At 45.9% G+C, this 18,525-nt stretch overlaps 7 protein-coding genes across 7 annotated transcripts; 4 read left to right on the top strand and 3 right to left on the bottom strand.

The window, feature by feature from the left end:
* Positions 1–354: 354 nt before the first annotated feature.
* Positions 355–1,661, bottom strand: N7469_000470 (iron-sulfur cluster-binding protein, rieske family domain protein; the record flags this gene model as incomplete). Its single annotated transcript, XM_056639390.1, has 2 exons — positions 355–766; positions 829–1,661. The coding sequence occupies 2 exons, from the start codon at positions 1,659–1,661 to the stop codon at positions 355–357; spliced, it is 1,245 nt and encodes a 414-aa protein (XP_056505147.1).
* A 936-nt stretch (positions 1,662–2,597) lies between these two features.
* Positions 2,598–3,906, top strand: N7469_000469 (cystathionine beta-lyase; the record flags this gene model as incomplete). The annotated part of the gene is made up of 2 exons (XM_056639389.1): positions 2,598–2,813; positions 2,869–3,906. 2 exons carry the CDS (start codon positions 2,598–2,600, stop codon positions 3,904–3,906), a joined length of 1,254 nt encoding a protein of 417 aa, XP_056505146.1.
* Positions 3,907–5,400: 1,494 nt separating this feature from the next.
* N7469_000468 (GAS2 domain protein) lies at positions 5,401–9,477 on the bottom strand (the record flags this gene model as incomplete). The annotated part of the gene is made up of 1 exon (XM_056639388.1): positions 5,401–9,477. One exon carries the CDS (start codon positions 9,475–9,477, stop codon positions 5,401–5,403), a length of 4,077 nt encoding a protein of 1,358 aa, XP_056505145.1.
* Positions 9,478–11,451: 1,974 nt separating this feature from the next.
* N7469_000467 (Zn(II)2Cys6 transcription factor) lies at positions 11,452–13,035 on the top strand (the record flags this gene model as incomplete). The annotated part of the gene is made up of 1 exon (XM_056639387.1): positions 11,452–13,035. The coding sequence occupies one exon, from the start codon at positions 11,452–11,454 to the stop codon at positions 13,033–13,035; it is 1,584 nt and encodes a 527-aa protein (XP_056505144.1).
* Positions 13,036–13,114: 79 nt separating this feature from the next.
* N7469_000466 (aldo/keto reductase family protein) lies at positions 13,115–14,222 on the bottom strand (the record flags this gene model as incomplete). The annotated part of the gene is made up of 2 exons (XM_056639386.1): positions 13,115–13,620; positions 13,691–14,222. 2 exons carry the CDS (start codon positions 14,220–14,222, stop codon positions 13,115–13,117), a joined length of 1,038 nt encoding a protein of 345 aa, XP_056505143.1.
* Positions 14,223–15,038: 816 nt separating this feature from the next.
* On the top strand, positions 15,039–16,610 carry hxkB (putative hexokinase; the record flags this gene model as incomplete). Its single annotated transcript, XM_056639385.1, has 3 exons — positions 15,039–15,212; positions 15,293–15,703; positions 15,771–16,610. The coding sequence occupies 3 exons, from the start codon at positions 15,039–15,041 to the stop codon at positions 16,608–16,610; spliced, it is 1,425 nt and encodes a 474-aa protein (XP_056505142.1).
* A 175-nt stretch (positions 16,611–16,785) lies between these two features.
* Positions 16,786–18,080, top strand: N7469_000464 (checkpoint protein HUS1 family protein; the record flags this gene model as incomplete). The annotated part of the gene is made up of 5 exons (XM_056639384.1): positions 16,786–16,828; positions 16,881–16,999; positions 17,056–17,848; positions 17,929–18,005; positions 18,054–18,080. The coding sequence occupies 5 exons, from the start codon at positions 16,786–16,788 to the stop codon at positions 18,078–18,080; spliced, it is 1,059 nt and encodes a 352-aa protein (XP_056505141.1).
* Between the last annotated feature and the right edge of the window lie 445 nt (positions 18,081–18,525).

Here is an 18,525-nt window from a genome sequence, read left to right as displayed (position 1 = left end):
GAATCAAGAAATTAAACAAGTCTCGATATCAAACTTGAATCAAATCCAGCGTGTTCCAGGACTTTATGAAAGACGGACGCAGCGGGGTTATCGGAGTGTGAGCCGTCTAGACGTGCGGAGATGATCGAATGACCCACCGGTTTGTGCCCGCGCCGAAAAAGAAGTACATTGTTACGAGTAATCATTGAGATCATATCCAATAGAAAGGGAAATTATGATACGACAGATTTCAGGCATTCTTATTAGTTCGAATCGAAATTACAGTACATGAGGAAATGGCCTTTTAGGCCTTCGTTATCAGAAATCCGCTATCCAATTAGATTATCCTCCCGTGCGAGCCCTACTCGATATCATTCACCATTCCAATTCACTTTTCCCATCTGCTGAACACGCAAGTCCTGAACAGAATTCGATATCTTCTGCAGTTGCTGATCCAGCTGTAGATTGACGAGCAGGCCATATTTCTCTTTTCTCCTTTTGTTCTTGACTTCGATGCGACATTAGAATAGATCGAACTGTATTTTGGAAGAAGAGAGGTGCACTCTCAAGTTCAGGATGCAATTGGCCATTAACAAATACGCCGGCATTGAGGTTCTTCTGTGCAGCATTGCAAAGATACTTATCCTCGGCGAGAACTCGTTTGAAAAAGCTATCGATATACTCAAAGTCTTTGTCGGAAGCTTCGTTGTGTCGATATACTTCGTACTCCATAGAGCAAGTTCCAACGGATGTGGGTACACAGCGCATCATATAGAAGAAATGAGGTCTATCTTGCAGTTAGTTCAAGCTCATATACTATTAGTATGAAATATGAGAAGATAGACTTACGAAACTGTCATGCAAGCGTTTGGAAAGTAGTAAGTGCTCGCATTTTGAATATCCTCCTCGACTTTATCCTCCTTCGGCCGAGCAAAATGCTGAATATGACCAGGTTTAGAGACGGTATAGTAGTATGATAAGTCGGTTAGGTATGCGACATCAGGATGAGCTACCGTGCAATGATAGCATTCATTATAATTATCAGCAAGTGTCTTCCAATTATAATCACCGTCCATATGCCACGTATGATCGAATCTGTAGTTGCTAAAATCGAACTTCTGAAATCTCTCTTGAGTGTCAACGCCCTTGAAATCTTCCTCCCAAGGGACTGGCGTTGGGGATGAATCCAGATTTACCCAAATGAAACCAAGAGCATCAATATGAACATGCACAGGCAAAAGGCTCTGGTTCTCTTTCTGGAATCCTTCCACATCGTCGAAGCGAGGGGCTTTGGCCAGGTTTCCATTCAGACCATATGACCATCCATGATACTTGCAAGAAAGAATCTTGACATTGCCTTCATCTTCTTGGACAAGAGGGAATGCACGATGACGACAAATATTGTGGAATCCGTTGATATTTCCTTGTCTGTCTTGACAAAGGAAGAAGGAAAAGCCAGCTTCATGGAATCGAAGAAAGTCTCCAGCCTTCTGGAATCGCAGTTTATGGGTAATCAAAATCCATTTCTTCGAGAAGATTGCACGACGCTCGAGCTCGTACATTTCCTCGGAGCGATACCATGATGCAGGTAAAGCCTTCGGTGGCTCTATTGGTTCCTCCTTCTTTTCATCAAAGGTAGGTTTGTCCTTGTAACCAAATAGAGACGCAACCGCTGCAGCCATAATGAAATTCCAGTTGATACTAATCAATGATTGAGGACGAATAATCTGAATGACTTGATTGAAGCATTGAATGAACACATTCTATAAATCATTCTATCATTGACTTATATCATCTATGGAATTATTCATAGTATCCGCTCACGCGACCAGATAACTAAAGCACGATGACATTTGCATGAGTCGCATCCCTCCATCGGAGGTGGACCGACGGCGAATGCACCGCACTGTCATTCAGACGTGTCCCTGCACTAGCTGATAGCGCATCGGTCAATGCGTATAAAGTTTCGGCACGCCAATTTTAATGTTACAATAAAGATGTTTGTTTGACGGTTGATCGGGGATGCCCCGATCACCTGAGCGGATGTCACCGTGCGGATCCACGTATGCAATTGCCAGAAGAGATGGTTGTTGTTGAAGAGAACTAGGGGTGATAAAACAATAAAAAAGAAAGTATACTAAGTTTCACGGCATAAGCTGGTGTCACATGGTAGCTGTCAGATCGGCTAGCCTGGGGTTGTATTTCTTGATTGAAGTATAAACAAGGATGTCTGAGCTTAGATTACTATAAAATATAGAATATTCCTGCTGTAGTCTATTTTCCGTCCACCGTAGTCTCATTGGAGGAATTGCCATAAATGTTAAGGAATGCCAAACAAAAGTATTAGGATATCAAAAAATACACTAGAGCACATGGAAGACTCCAATCTCTACAAGCCCACTGGGAGACGGCGCCCTCCGGTCATGTGGACATCGGCCTTGTCAACAAAATTGAGCCTTCTCATTCGCTGAAATACTTCTATTCGATTGATGAGACTTGAAATAAAGCATAAACAAATCATTAATCCTGACTAAAGAGATCCGTTCTTGACGTGTGCATTCTCAGTCAAATCAGAATCTACATCTATCAATCCTCCTCCTCCCCGGGCTTATAGTATAATGGAAACGAACGGTATCACGCAGAATGGATCGAACTTCGTTCTTTCAGGAGATGCCCTAAACAAAGTACTCCCAGATATGGGTATGGCCACGAGGGCCGTTCATGCCGATGACTTCGTCACTCCACACCGCGCAATTGCACCGGGAATGCACGTTGCTGTCAATTTCCGCTACGCACGAGATCCAGACCATCTCGTACCAGAGGAGAACAACGACGTGAGTCTTCCATGATAACCATCTAAAGGGAAATCAGTACTAAAGAGTGAAACAGCCCAATGCCCCGAACGATTCACATGTGTATTCGCGGTATACCGCGCCCAATTCCAAGCGACTCGAGGTTCTCCTTCGAAGCCTTTTCGGCGGCGAAGTCATCACCTATTCTACCGGTCTCTCATCGTTCCTAGCAATGCTAGTACTCATCAATCCTAAGCGAATCTTCATCGGAGATGGTTATCACGGCTGTCACGGCGTACTCGATATCGTCAACCGACTCACCGGAGTCCAAAAGCTGGAACTAAGTGACATCGATCAAGCTGGCCCAGGAGACATAATTCACGTTGAAACACCGCTCAATCCTACAGGCGAAGCTCGCAACTTGGCATATTATCGATCCAAGGCAGATGAAAAGGGAGCTTACCTGACGGTAGACTCTACATTTGCGCCTCCACCACTACAAAACCCTTTGGACTTCGGAGCCGATATTGTTATGCACAGTGGAACTAAATATGTCGGCGGTCACTCAGATATGCTTTGTGGTCTTTTAGTTCTTCATGCTAACCGAGTTAAAGATGGATGGCTGAAGACATTACATAAAGATCGTCAATATATGGGTGGCGTCATGGGTAGTTTTGAGGGTTGGCTTGGTATTCGCTCAGCACGAACTATGCATTTACGTGTAACCCGACAAGCACAAACGGCCGAAAAACTTGTTTCGTGGTTACAAGAACAATTGAATAGTTCCGACTCGTCCAATCCTGTATCCCGGGTCCTTGAACGCGTGCAACATGCGTCGGTACAATATGATGATTTGAAAGATGGTTGGCTTCGTAAACAGATGCCCGGTGGATTTGGTCCTGTTTTCTCTATCTGGGCGAAGAATTCGGATCATGCGCGTCGATTGCCGAGCAAGATGTTTGTCTTCCAGCATGCGACTAGTCTTGGTGGTGTTGAGAGTTTGATGGAGTGGCGGGCGATGAGTGATGCTGGTTGTGATCCGCTGTTGTTGCGGGTTAGTTGTGGGATTGAGGAATTTGAAGATCTTAAGAATGATATCTTGCAAGGGTTGAAAGCTTTGTTGGAAGAGAGTTGAGTGATCTCTCGCCTATTTTATACAATGTTTCCATCTACTAATTTAGGCATAAAATCCCCAGTAGGAATTGATACAAGATTTGATATTCCAAGGTTGTATACTAGTTGAGAGCATCCTATTCCAAGTCATCTGAGAATCTCCCAATCGACGTTAGCCACATAATGTTTTACATAACATTTTTATTTCCAGCATGTAAATACGCTAGATGCCAACAACAAGAGGCTCATTTCCTGATTAATGCATTGAATACTCTATATCCGAACAAACCCTAACTCCGGCCTCCGACATTCTCAACAAGGAAATCTCCGAACGTCACAAAATCCCCATCAAAAATGCAATATCTTGATAACAAACACCATCCAGTCCCTTAATTGAACATTCATTCCTGGTTTGCATGCAACAGTCAATCCATCGCTGAAATACAAACACATAAATGTGCTACCCAACCAAGTCAACCGAATGGCCAGAAACTATCCCAAGACCGATAACCCGGCTCCTTGATAAATTCTTCACTCTAGTCGATACAAACTCAGACACTTCAGGCGAGATTCTGGCAGAGGAAGTATTTACATCAGACGGCAGATTCACCACAACGTATGGGAATTTCGAGGGTTATGATGGTATGTGCCTGCATTGCTCTTCTACTACATAACCTCTCCTTCTCCAGATGCCATCAAATGTCTGTTGTATTCGTTACAACACCACCACACAGCAAATCACTATATTTGGACTCCCACTAATGACTCTCCTAGCCATTACGAAAAGTCGTCAAGGTGCTTGGCAGCATATTCGATCTAGACATCATAAAATTCGGCAGGTTTTCATATCTGATCGGAATGGACTTGAGTTAGTTTTACTTGGGACAGTTGATATCGAGACTTTACAAAGGAAGAAAAGTAATCATGAATTTCTGGTTCGGATTAACTTTGCACATGCTGATACATTTCATCCTAAAATTCGTCGTTATCAAATTCTACTTCCTGTGCCTAGAGGACAACCCTCCATTTTTGAATGAAACAAAGCATCAGCTAATCCGGTACCTGATCAATGACCAAGTTGCCTAGGGAATACCATTTGTAGTCTTTGTTTCTACGTCATTGCGAACGCATACTTTGATGAATTCAGTTTATATGAATTTATCTCAAACGTGGCCCGATAGGGTATCGAGCATGAAAGCTATTTACAAGCCACAACAGAATCGCGTGTATCAGGATATCAAGCGAGAAGTCAAAAGTAAATACCAAAAGGGCAAATCCAAAAAAAAGAAGCAGAGAAGATAAAGTGATTCCCACAATTTCGCCACGCTGATGCAAACCAAAATAATGTGATAGCCCAAAGAAAATAAAATGCAAAATGCAAAATGCAAGACGGCAAATAACATGACGCGAGATTTGCATAAACTTCACCAGCTAGATGCATTCTCAAGAATTGGAAGATTAATAAATAGAAGCCTGGGAGAGCTTCAAGAAAAAAAAAGGGGTTGGAGGAAACGTTTTATCTGCGATTGCTCAGACCTTTCAGCACGACACGTCTGCTTGTACCAGCCGTCCCAATGTCGCCGACACTGCGAACCTTAGGCAAAGACCGAATGGAAACAGTATCACTGATATCGTGCTGCTCGGGAACTTGGTCGGGACCCGCGTTCAAGGGGAACGGTGGGGGATTGAGAGAGCTCGACCGGCGGGTTTGTTGAAGAACATCTTCAACCCACGCCTCGCCTTCGGGACTCATCGATACATGTCGTGCTCTGGGTTTTGGTCCGGCAAGACCGAGCGGTGTAGAATGGGAATCCGGCGCAAGAGAGCTTGTGTTACAGGGAGAGTGAGATTGGATGTCACCGAAGGAATAATTGGAAGAAACCGATAGGCGACGTCGACTTGAAGATGCAGACGGGGGTGACGTAAATGATGCCAATGCACTCGTGGTCACTGACCTTGTACCGACTGCATCCGAAGCATTAGACCCCCGTCGAACCTTACGAACATTAAGGGATGAAGCAGGACGTGCACTCATGACCGATGGAGGTCGAGATGGGGTTGCTCGGCCAGATGTCATATATGATGGTGGCGCTGGTGTAAGCATAGACCCAGGAGTGGAATGCCCGGGAGAAGAACGAGATGTCAGTCCTTGTACTTCTACGCGTGGTGTTTCGGAGACCTTGCGACGGCCATGATGAATGACGTATTCGCGAAGGTATTCACCCAGGTCAGCCCATCCCCCACCAACACGCACCATGACTCGTTGGTTTTCCTCGCCAACAGTTCGAACAAAGAGTTTTGTAGGAGCTGTTTGTCCGGCATGTTGGAGATGATACAGCCTGACGCAACTATCTTCGGATTTGAATACCTGCGAGCGCCTTCTGGTGGCAGGCATGAGGGTCAAAGAAGGCCCAGGTGTGGTGCTGCGAGATGGAGCTCCTGGTGGTGATTCCGAGAGATATCTAGCGCGGATCCTCCGATCAGTGGAGGACGACGAAGAGGATGTATCTGCCTCTTGATGAGGATCGACAAGATCAATCCGCCCAGGAAGCCCGCTCAAGATTGAGTTGACCTTCTCGTCGAGACGATCTCGAGGCTTGCGTCTTGCTTTATTCGGTGATGATGCTCGAGAGCCAGGATCTGTCAGCTCTGCAGCATCTTCTTCGACGTACTCAAGCTCTCTTCTTTTAACACCCAAGCTTTCGAGACTAGGATGCGCTGTCAACCGCTGCCGAAGCTGAAGGGACTTTGGCTGGTCCTGGTTATAAACAGATCGAAGAGTAGAGCTTTTCGAAGTTGGTCTCACGCTACGCTCAACCTTTTTCTGGGTTTCGCCGTTGGACTTCAAGTCGGAGGCGGACTTGCCGCGAGTCAAAACAGGACGTCGACTAGATCCCCTTGGAGGCACTGCTGGAGTAGCTAAAGGAGCTGGTTGCTGTTCCAACTCTGCAGGAACCAATGGCTGTTTTCGTGGATGGCCGGCGGCATGAGTCGAGACGGGCTCACGATCCATTTGCAGGTCGAATTTTTCGTTGATGAATCGCTGGAGAGGGAGACTAACCGAGCGACTGTTCTGGAAAGCAACTCGAGGGGAGATCTTGCGGTTCTCAAGATGACGAAGACGATCCGCTCGCAATGCATGATCACCCCGGGGCGGATAAGATGGTGGTTGAGGAAATTCGGAGAGAGGGGGAGTCATAAGTGGACCATCCTTGGACGAGTCGGTATTAGGTTCGAAGGCATCAGTGCTGGAGGCAAGGGAAGAGTTGTTCGAGGGAAGTGAACCGATGGATCCTGTAGATGGTCGTCGATAGCGTGGCTTTGAGCAATTTTTGTCGAGATTAAGCTTAGCAGGGCGTGTTTTGGAAAGCTTGATAGGGCTCTGTAGAGGCTTCTTTGAAGGCACTTTCTTCTGTGGTGTGCTTTTCTGCGGCTCGGAAGTATTATCAAACGACCCCTTCATAGAATCGGCCGGCTCCTGTGGTATACACTGCTGTGGAAGAGGCCGGTGCATTTGCTGCGATACTGGAATACGGCTATGGGGTGATTTGATGGAATGGACGGGGGAAGCATGAGGTATTGACTTGTCCGTCGCAACGACAGCAGAGGGTCCTTGCGTTGATTGCATAGCGGGCGCTGTCTTAGTAGTAGGCGCTTCGGCCACTGGAGTCATTGCAGTCATTACAGGTTGAGACAACGGGGCCTGAACAACGCTTCCTATTTGAGATGGCTGGACATCTTTGCCAAGTCTGAGTGTGTCGGCGATATGCGATTCATCGGGCTGTATAGTCTTCGCCGTTTGCCGGCACGCATCGTAAATGGGGTTATTGACAGGGGCATTGGGAGGAGTATCCACAGAAGCATCGACCTGTTTGCTTTCCAAGACATTGGGTATGGATGCCGAAGGCGCCTTCTGAATGGATAGATCATTCTCAATATCATGCTCTGCAAGGGCAGCAGCAGAATGTCTCGCCGATGATTCCCGACTTGGTAGAGCTGGCTGGGTTTTCAGCTCTGCAGGTGGTATATTTTCCTTGTTCTCGACAATAGGCGTCGCTGGGAGAGGAACTCGCGTGGGCGAGTGGTCATCTGGCGATTTGATCAACGGAAGAGGAGGAAATGCATCCTGCGTTGGTGTTGGCGTATCAGAGCCCTCATTGGCACAGACAGAATAGACAACTTGAGATATGGGCTTAGGCTCTTCCTGTGTTTGAAGACTGGACGGTGTATCGGGCTCGGAGACGGCTGGTATACTTGAATTGCTTTCTGTAGACGATAGTATCGAATCATTCATTGCCAAGGAGCTTTCTGGCTCATCTTTAATGTTGTTTACTGAGTCGGATTCGGGCTCAATTTTGGGCTCTTCTTCAATAGTCTCCATATGAGTATCCTCTTGCAACGTCTCCAACTGCGCAGGTTCACACTGCGGTTCTGCGAGAGATAAATCAGGTTTCTCCTGAGAAGAAACAGTCGAGGATTCAAGCTCTTCATTTTTCTGTGCTTGTTGCTCCTGTGCACGTAGCCATTCGATGCGTAGCTTATATTGCTCAGCCTCCACTACCCAAGCCGCAAAGTCCGATTCAATCTTCTCCAAATCATCGATCCAGCATTCGGGCAAAGAATCCTGACGGCCTTCTAAAACATCCAAGGCACGATCCATACGCCTTCCAACAGAAACGACGGCGGATTCGAGTTGCACATGGTCGATGCGGAGGCGAGAGGGAGAGAGAAAAGACTCGCTTTTTTCTGACGGATTGGCGGCTCGTAACGCGTGAAAAGAGGTATTCAGGGCGGATCGAGTCAATTTCAATTCGCGAAGTAGACCTGGAATTTGGCGAAGCACTAAAAGTCGGACGTCCCAAGTAATCAAAAGGTTATTGAGGCGCGAGAGGAAGGGCAATGCACGTAGGATGGTCGCGGTCACCACAGCCGTGAAGTCACTAAGTTGCACATAGCTGAGAGGTGGAGGCACAGACATGGTACTTGTCGAGGAGGAAGGGCGAGACCGGGATGGTATGTGGGCACTCAAAACGTGCTCCTTCAATTCTTCCACGTTTAAATTGTCCATTCCATCGCGTATCTCCTCAATCCTTTGCTCATATTCTTCCACCATGCTTGCCGGTAAACATCCATAGTACACGGACTCGTCAGTGCCAAGGGGCACCAGCGAAGTCGAATCACTTGACCCAGACCCATTATTACCTAAAGACGACTCAACCGGTGGCACAAATCCTTTTCCTTGTTTGGCATCGATTTGCTTCGGCCATTTCCACGCTTGAACTTCTTTATACCACAACTGGAGGTTCTGGGCGGCTACCGCGGCGCGTATCCCCAGGGCGCGTTCGGCGGACGACACTTGGGAGATACTTTGGGAAAGGGTGTCATGAGAGAAGCTCTCATCCGAAGGTACCGCTTCGGTGGAAGTCAGAGCATTCAATGTCGATTCGGGGGAAAGGTTTGCCAATAAGGGATCGATCTTTTGATATAGTGACTCCGGATGTCTATCTGGCGAGGTGGAACGCGAATTTTCTCGAGAATGAGCAGGCGACAAGCGAATAGAGGGACGAAGAGGACTAATTCGACTGGTTGCCATCCCGAAAACCTGAACAGGCTATGAAGCCTTGGACCACACTTCACAGAGAGGCACAAGATTTACATAAATTGGAATGGCATGAGATTGACGGAGGTCGATATATGGCAGGCGGACGAAGGGACTGTCGAGCCCGCATGCTGAGATCCGATCTAGCGGAAGGAAAATAATCGGGAAGAAGACACGAGGAGTCTGAGTAGTCTCCGAGTGTTGTTTGCAGATGCGAGAAATCGGGAAGGTTGAAGAATTGAAGAAGGTGAGGAGAGAAGAAAGACACGAGGTTTGCTGGCGGTAAGGAGGACCACGTCGGAAGTATACAACAGGAAAATATAATTTGAGGGAGGATTAATAACCATATAAAGGGGTGAATTAGGACAGTATTAGATATATCATTGAGGGAAAAAATAGGACAGAAAAAAAAAAAGAAAGCAAAATAGGGACAAAATTAATGATGGCCACTCTGGAGGTGGAGCTAAAAGGGGGCACGGATTGAAAGTGGACCAGCACATCCGCCGATCCGCGACGCTATTTTACGTTGTCCGGGGTGAATTCATGACCTGCAGGTGAATAAATGGATTTGATATTATCTGATATGATGAGAATATCGTATATATGATATGGTTGTGGCATGGAATTGTAAGTATTCCGGGTAATAATTGAAAGGAACAGGCCCTCCTTGCTTGGACCATTGAATATTGGTCAGTGCAATAGCTTGCCTGTCACCGTAAATACTGCTCGCTGATAGGCTGGAGAGGGTTCCATAAACTCATCACATCTAGGGATTCATTGATTTCAGGGAATATTTCCATTTCCATTGACGTTGATATTGAATATTCCGATATTGATATTGAAGAGTAATTTGTGGTAGTTTGTATAGTTCGGGTTTTATCAGGAGCTTGCCGAGCCATAGGATCTTTCAAAATAAACAATCGATCATGGCTTTGTACTGAAAAAAAGGATTGTACAAAGAGTACTTCTTGTGGGCTCCAGGTGATCGCTGAAAGAGCAGCTTCTTATCTAATGAATGGGAGAATGAGGATCTTAGCAAGATGCATGCATATATGTGGACATGAAATACATTTTTGAGTATAAGCAACACTTAGAATAATATATTTCAAAATTTCAAACAAGTGTAAATGTCCTGCTGTGCATCTACGAGAGGGACATTATTTCTAATATTGTTATGACAGGTCTCATCTACACACTTGTTATGATCTCATCCAGCTCCTAACATTGCTCAAGCTACTCTACTGACAATAAGGTAAGTGATCTGACATTGCGAGCTATTTGTACACAAATCTTGATCCAAGGAAGACAGCCAAGCTGAAGTATGCAAGAAGTTTACCAATAGAGATTGTCAAGGCGGCCAGCATGGGTTAGAAATGGGGGTAGCAGGAGTAGGAGCAGGAGTTGAGGATCCTTCGTGACATGACAAGCAACTTCAATTGAATATACACCTTAATAAGCCTGTGTGAATAGTCAAAGTGGCATCCACACATAATCTCGTTATCTGTGTTAACATGTTGACATCCCGACGGCATGAACTTCTCTCGCTTTGCCGGGTCCGCGGGAGCCCCTGCCTAAGAATTAACGCCCAGAAGGGACTCTATGTCTTTTAGATAGTCTTTTTGATCAAGAGGACGCTCTTTTGATTTCCGCGCGGTATCTCACGTACTATAGAGTTAGCCTTGGCTTGTTCCTGAACTAATGGAGCTACTTGCACCAGCCCGTGAGTTTATGATTCCCCCGTGTAAAGCATTCCCGTGCTATATGGAGTGTAGGTCTTGGGTTAATGGTCCTTGAAAGCGTTTTACATCTGATTTCTTTATTTTCACAAACTTCTAGTGTAAATAAACTATGCGATCAGCTAGGGTTAGACTCCTCCCGAGTATGCGGCAGAGCCGCACATCCGAGCGGCCCGCACGACAACCGCATCAAACTTTAAAGTCAACTTTAGACACCATCAAGAGTGAAAACATGCCCCCGGAAAGAGCCTCCAAGGCATGCCTCAGATGCCGAAAGAAGAAGCGCCGATGTAATGGTCGACAACCTTGTCGGAATTGCACGAACGCCCACCAAGAGTGCACATACAGTTCATCGTCCTCACAGAGACCTTCCCCAAGCGAAAGCATCTTGAATGAAGCCAGCGTGCCTCATGGAGGATTGATCGCCGAGAAAAGGGTGGATAAATGTGCCTCGCTGAACTCGGGAGATCTTTTAGTTAAGCGACTCGGACTTTCAACTGACTCCGATTCTCCCAGCGTTTCTCGTCTATGCTCTTGGAATTTCCGTCTACGTAAAGATTTGCCATGTCTCAGTGTGGTCAAGCCCTTGTCGGATATTCTGACACCTCGACACATGCACCAACTTGCAGATATATTCTTCGCCGAGATACATCCTGTCTATAAATTTCTGGATCCTGATATAGTTTACGGGGTCATCTCTACTTCATTCGACCAACCACCAGAAACCCCGTCAAGCTGTATTCTCTCGGGAGTCGCAGCCCTGGCCTGCCTTTTCCATAGAAGCTCGCCGAAGTTGGAGTCGCAAATCATTTACCATGCTCGCACCTCCTTGGAGTATTCGACTACTTTGGCTATACCGACGGTCGAACACGTCGTTGGATGGTTACTGCGCGTCATCTATCTTCGTTTCACCAGCCCACCTAATGCAACGTGGCTTGCAAGCTGTATACTCATGCACATGATTGAGCCAGCCAAACGACATCTCTCAACAAAAACCAACATCAATTCACTTGCAGACACAGGCCAATCATACAGCCCCCAACTCCAAGACCAAATCTTCTACACTGCCCAACTCTTCAACACATGGATCTCATACGACTACGGCCAGCCCCGCATAATACCCCGTGGTGTCTCCCATTCCATACCTTCAGAAAGCTCAGAATGGACAAAAACAGACCATATATTCTGGAAACTTTCCGATTCTCTCGATCCAAACCTGCAAATTGACTCGACAGGACTGGAAAACATGCTCGACCAGACCATTCAACTTCAACCATTACATCCAGCCTTACAATTAAAAGGATGCAATATAGGACTGTGCATTTACCGTCGACTTCGCGTAACGAAACAGGTCATATCAAACGGAGTTGTGGATCAAATATTGCAACTTGCAGACGAGGGAATGCGCGTCGCCACAGCCATGGCTAAGACGCACTCGCCCTGGTGGCATGTTTTGAATGTTCCATTTCAGATTCTCTGTGTCATGCTTGCTATTGATACAAAGGCCTCTTTAGAGCGTGTAAATCAGACATTTCAGACCTTGAAGCTTCTCGCTGATGAATATGGCGCGGAGGCTGTTCACGAGACGTGGCTAAGCGCGTGCACTTTATTAAGACTTCAGACTCGGAATAAAAAGGAAGAATTCGAGATATTGGATCATGTTGGAAATGATTTCTTGTCATCGAATCTTGGTGAAGGGGAAAGGGTTTTGCCGGATTTAAGCCTGCCAGTGCAGACTATTGATGAAGCAAATTACGATCTTGGAGGATTTTTGGAATTGGATGAGGTTTTCTCGACGAACCTATTTGCTCTATAAGTTGATTTCCCTTGTATATAGACAAATCACGGGTGAATGAAGATCCAAAAACTAATATCTCGACAGACATGCAAGCAATTTATTCTTTGAACAATGAAGCCTCAGTATCGTACGTATACTTCAAATCAAGATGCCAATAATCAGCAGAAATGGGCTTCACACACATCCACGCCTCATCAAGGACACCAACCACTTCTCCAGGCAAAGTATCTTTCCTCGTATCTTCAATATTGGAATGAAGCTGCTCAATACTACTCACACCAATAAGAATACCGTCCTTCCCCATCCGTAACTGCGAATGATGATTCAACCACCGGAAAGCAATCTCTGGTAAAGTCAAGCCGTGCTTCTCAGCGACTCGACTGACCATATCAACCGCATCCAGAATGGGCTGGTTCATATAGCGCTTGCGGTACAATGCACCCGTGGTATTCTTGTCGCTGAATCGACCTTCACTTGGTGCCTGCGATTCAGTGCCTGGTTTGTATTTCCCCGAGAGAATTCCGCCTGCGAGGGGGTTGTAGACGACTATTTCCAATCCGTAGCGGTGACAACATGGAATGAGTTCCGTTTCAATGTTTCGTGCTTACCAGGGTTAGCATTCTCTCGTTGAAAAAGTACTCAATCCTCCGAGAGGGATCCTAGAATGACTTACTTATCGCATTGTACATGGCTTGATAGATACTCGGACGAACCCATCCTCTCTCATTACACATGATAACAATCTCCGCAACTTCAAAAGAAGTATAATTGCTCAATCCCAACCTCTTGAATTTACCCTCTTGGTAGAATTTATTCACTTCCTCGAGGGTCTTGGCAAAAGGCACAGATCGATCAGCAGCATGCAAGTAGAATATATCTACTTGATCAGTCTTCAAAGCAACTAAGGACTCTTCGAACTTTTGTCGCAGTTTTCCAGGTTTATGCATGCCAGGCTGAGTAGGGTAGACTTTTGTGGCGATATTAAGTCCGCGTTCTTTCCAACCAACTGCTGAAGTGAACTCTTCTTGTTTTTCACCTAGATACATGCGTGCTGTATCAACCTCGTTATGGCCTGATAGTTTGAAGTAATTCAGACATCGGCCAAATTCGTCAAGGGAAGTAATTCTGGCGCCGAGGTTCGGGTCAGGTCCGAATGTCATTAGTCCGAGGATGATACGGGGATTCGATGATTGAGACTCCGCCATGGTGAGGGTGAGATTCGAAAGAAGCCTAAGAATGCAAGAAATTTTCTGATGATCAATTCGTGGGAAGAATTTCGTCCTTTTATATGGTGGGTTCTTCAGTTTATCCAAATGGTCCACTGTTTTATATATGCGGGCCGATGAAGCGGGCCGCACTTGAAGCCGCATACAAAATGAAGCGTGCGGTCCGCTTGACCCACGTTGGAAACAAGTTCTGATGAATGAAAAGTCTGAGGTTCTAAATTAGCATAATACCCCTAACTAATTGTCTGTATGTCCGTTCTTGCATTAAGATTGTTTTTATTACTCGCCACGGAGACTGAATGTAATCGGACTGGTCACTACTAAAAGTATAGTATACTTTGATATCGCATGATGTAGCAAACTCGGAACTGAAACAATACACTTCGTCTTTCCCAAAGTTCAAAGTTCAGATAATAGCAAGTAGATTTGATTTCAAATGTGAGCTAAAGTCAATGCGAACTTGAATAATACGCTGACATAGTGTCTTCTACGCGCTATTCCGTGGCCCTCGCCTTAGTGTTACCATGCACTTATAACCCTATTTCTTCCCACATCCCAAGCCGTAAACCATCGGCCCCTTTGGTGAACGCTATTTCATATGTCACTGTCGTATAACTTTGAATTTGGGAATACTTCTGATATCTTTTCCGGGGCCTTATAAGTCTGGTCATTATGTGGTCATGGTTGCGTCTCCCGGCTTGACTAGACTGTCCCCGGACTTATTGTCCCTTGAAGTCTTATAATGTGAATATACAGAATATAACAAAGTATCACATTGCAGATAAAGAAGCAGTCATGTCGGACTTTCGTTTTCGTCCTGAGATCCTTGAAGGTGTCGCGGAACATCTCACCCGGAATCTCAAACCATTTGAAGATTATTTCATTCTGGACGCGGCCGTTCTCAAGAAAATAACAGATCATTTCGTCAAGGAGCTTGAGAAAGGTCTAACCAAAGAAGGGGGAAACATTGTGAGTTTTATAGGCATGCATTGTGGGAGGTATCTCCAAAGAACTTCAGATTATTGACAGTGTACTTCTACGCCATACAGCCAATGAATGTCACATGGGTGTCGAGGTTTCCCAATGGCCACGAAACCGGAAGATTCCTCACTCTAGATATGGGCGGCACGAATCTGCGAGTTTGTGATGTACGTCTGTCAGATCGGAGAAGGGACTTTGAACAGACCCAGAGAAAATTCAAGATACCGTTAGAGGTCAAATCCGGGACTGCAGAGGCACTATGGGACTTTGTTGCAGATCGACTGGAGTCATTCCTTGAAGAACATCCATCCGGTGCTGCAGAAGGTACTAATTTACCTTTGGCATTCACATTTTCGTTTCCGGTGGACCAGCAGAACATTCGAAGTGGAGTGCTGCAGCATTGGACTAAGAAGTTTAACGTTTCCGGTGTGGAGGGCCAGGATGTCGTTCCTCAGCTAGAAGCCGCATTGGTTAAAAAGGTGAGCTCATCGTCTTCAGAGATTATATCCACAAGGGACTATCTCGATTTATCTCATCTTTATTTAGAATATCCCCGTGGATGTCGTTGCGCTTATCAACGATACGACGGGAACCCTCATCGCTTCGCATTATCGTGATCCACAAGTCAAAGTCAGCAGTATCTTTAGCACCGGCACGAATGCTGCATACATGGAAGAATGCAAGTCGATCCCCAAATTGGCAGGATGGGGGCTACCAGACGATGCAAAAGTCATCATCAACACCGAATACGGCGCGTTTGATTGTGATCGCAAAATTCTACCCTTCACGCCTTTCGACCATCAAATCGATTCGGAATCCCTACGCCCAGGAACACAGCTCTATGAGAAAATGGTTTCTGGTCTGTATATCGGTGAGATGTTACGCATCATCATGGTCAAGCTGTACGAAGACGGAACATTATTCCAAGGCCAAGATATCACACGCCTTCGAAAGGCGAATGCTCTAGACGCGACATTCCTCTCGATTGCGGAGATGGATATCACTGCAGAGCTTGATGATATGAGAGAGGAGTTTGAAGAGCAGGTCAGTTTATCACCTGCTGTAGATGAGATGAAAGTTTGCCGGTATTTGATCGGCTTGATTGCGACCCGCGCAGCGCGCCTCTATGCATGTGGAATTGCGGCCATTTGCAAGAAGAATAGCCTCCGAAAATGCCATGTTGGAGTTGATGGATCCGTGATAAACAAGTACAGTGGATTCAAATGCCGTGTGAGTCAGGGTCTTCGTGACATCTTCGATTGGCCAGCGAGAGAAGTTGATTTAATTGCGTTGAGCGCGTCGGAAGATGGATCTGGTGTAGGGGCAGCACTGGCTGCAGCATTGGCTATGGCAGACTCAGAGCAGATAAAGACCAAAATAATTTAGATTGAGCCATAGAACTAGACTACAATTATCTGAAGAGGAGAAGAAGAGAGAAAGCTAAATCCCATTTAACTGAGGTCGAAGTTGACCGCGTAAAGTGCCCGCACGATAAGATAAGCACGCGTCGACGTGACAGCCTCAATTTTGTTCCGACAACATCGAAGCACCTCGAGTCAAGATGCGCTTTCGTACTCAATTAAAGAATACAAGGACCTTCTCAAGTTAGTTTTCTTTTGCTTCAATTGACCAGCTTAGTATTTAACCCAAATACAGAACTGACAGCCTCGCTGTCCTCGCTCGGCAAAGTATGCTGGATGCGACTAGAGTACGATGTGGTGCGCTTCACCATCATCCCAGACCAAGGCACCCAAGTATGGGCTCAAATACCCGTTGTATGTGATCATCCATGAAGTTCATACACCAGTCAATATACTGAGAGGCTGCGCAGGACACCATATTCGAGGAAAACACCTATGAAATGGAATCCAACTCCGAAGCAATCAATATCGAAATCAACATCAGCAACTTAAATCGCGCTCTCCGCTCCACATTCGGCGCATCACAATCTCAACTCCGTCTCACGAAAAAGGATAAAATGCCCCTCCTAGCTCTAACAGTCTTATCATCCGAGTGGACAGAGGGGAACATGGCCCTAGCAACAGAGGAAACCACAGATCCAACAGGCGAGGTAGTAGGAGATCGACGAGCCCGCGAACGAGAAACACGAATAACGCAAGAAATACCTATAAAAATCCTTCACGAATCAGCCGTAGACGGTCTCCATGAACCACACTGCCCAGATCCAGATGTCCATATCATTCTACCCGGACTCTCCCAATTAAAGAATATCTCGGATCGATTTACGAAATTGGCATCAACGGATTCAAAAGGTCGACAAGCTGGATTAGTAACGACGGACTCGATTTCGAATTCGAATACGGCGGCGTCAGCTCTCTCGGCGAACTCCGCGCCCAAGTTAGAATTATCTGCAAATATGCATGGGAAATTACGGCTTGCTATTGCGACGGATGAATTGAGGATTGCGAGTGTTTGGTCTGCGTTGATTAACCCACCGCTGGATCCGGCTCATATAACCCAGGATCAGTATTCTCAGTTGCCAAGTGAGCGTATGCGAGAGGTTGGGGAAGATGATGAGTCTGGATGGGCGAAGGTGCGCATTGATGGGAAAGATTGGAGTCGTGTTTTGAGTGTTGGGAGATTAAGTCCCAAGGTGGTTGCTTGTGAGTGGTTCTCTTGCTCATTGCCTTATTTGCTATCTACAGTCGGTGATTTCGGCTTTCGCTAACTTTGCGCCTCACAGGTTTCATCAATGAAACGGCGCTCGTCCTTTACGTTTATCTTCCAGGCAGTTGGAATGGGGAAGAGTCATGCTTGACGGTGAGTTCTCCAACGACGCACAATGGCAATTCTAATAACTCAATATAGTATTATATCAACTCATTCGCGACATGACGGCGTATACCTGTCGAGCATACAGATGTTCTATCTACGAGTGTTACGATATTAATAGATGAGAATCAAAAGCGAAATGCTGCAGAATTAGAGAGTTCATTATTAAAACATAAACATGGACAATGCCATGCGAAGTAAAAACAGATCCAAGCGAAACTAGAACAATGAGCCACGGTATAATCGCGAGGGAGAATGATGATATACATGATGCAAGGAGATAACAGTCTCCCTCGCTTTGCGGACGTCAATCGCAACAAAGAACAACAAAAAGCAAGATATGTGCAAGGCCTTGCGATGATGAGCTGGAACAGAGTGCAAGAACGTCATGAGAATGGGAAGTTGTATCTGACTTACTGCAGAACACAACATGCAAAATGCTGGGGAAGGAAAATGAATCCTGACAATGGGGAGTCTATTAAAGATGATACGATGTGAAACAAAGACA

Source organism: Penicillium citrinum (genome assembly GCF_028827155.1).
Source record: "Penicillium citrinum strain IBT 23319 chromosome Unknown utg000001l:1.0-4955037.0:1.0-4956770.0, whole genome shotgun sequence".
NCBI classification, from domain to species: domain Eukaryota; kingdom Fungi; phylum Ascomycota; class Eurotiomycetes; order Eurotiales; family Aspergillaceae; genus Penicillium; species Penicillium citrinum.
Note: the sequence above shows the minus strand (reverse complement) of the source record. Positions and strands in the feature narration are given on the sequence as shown.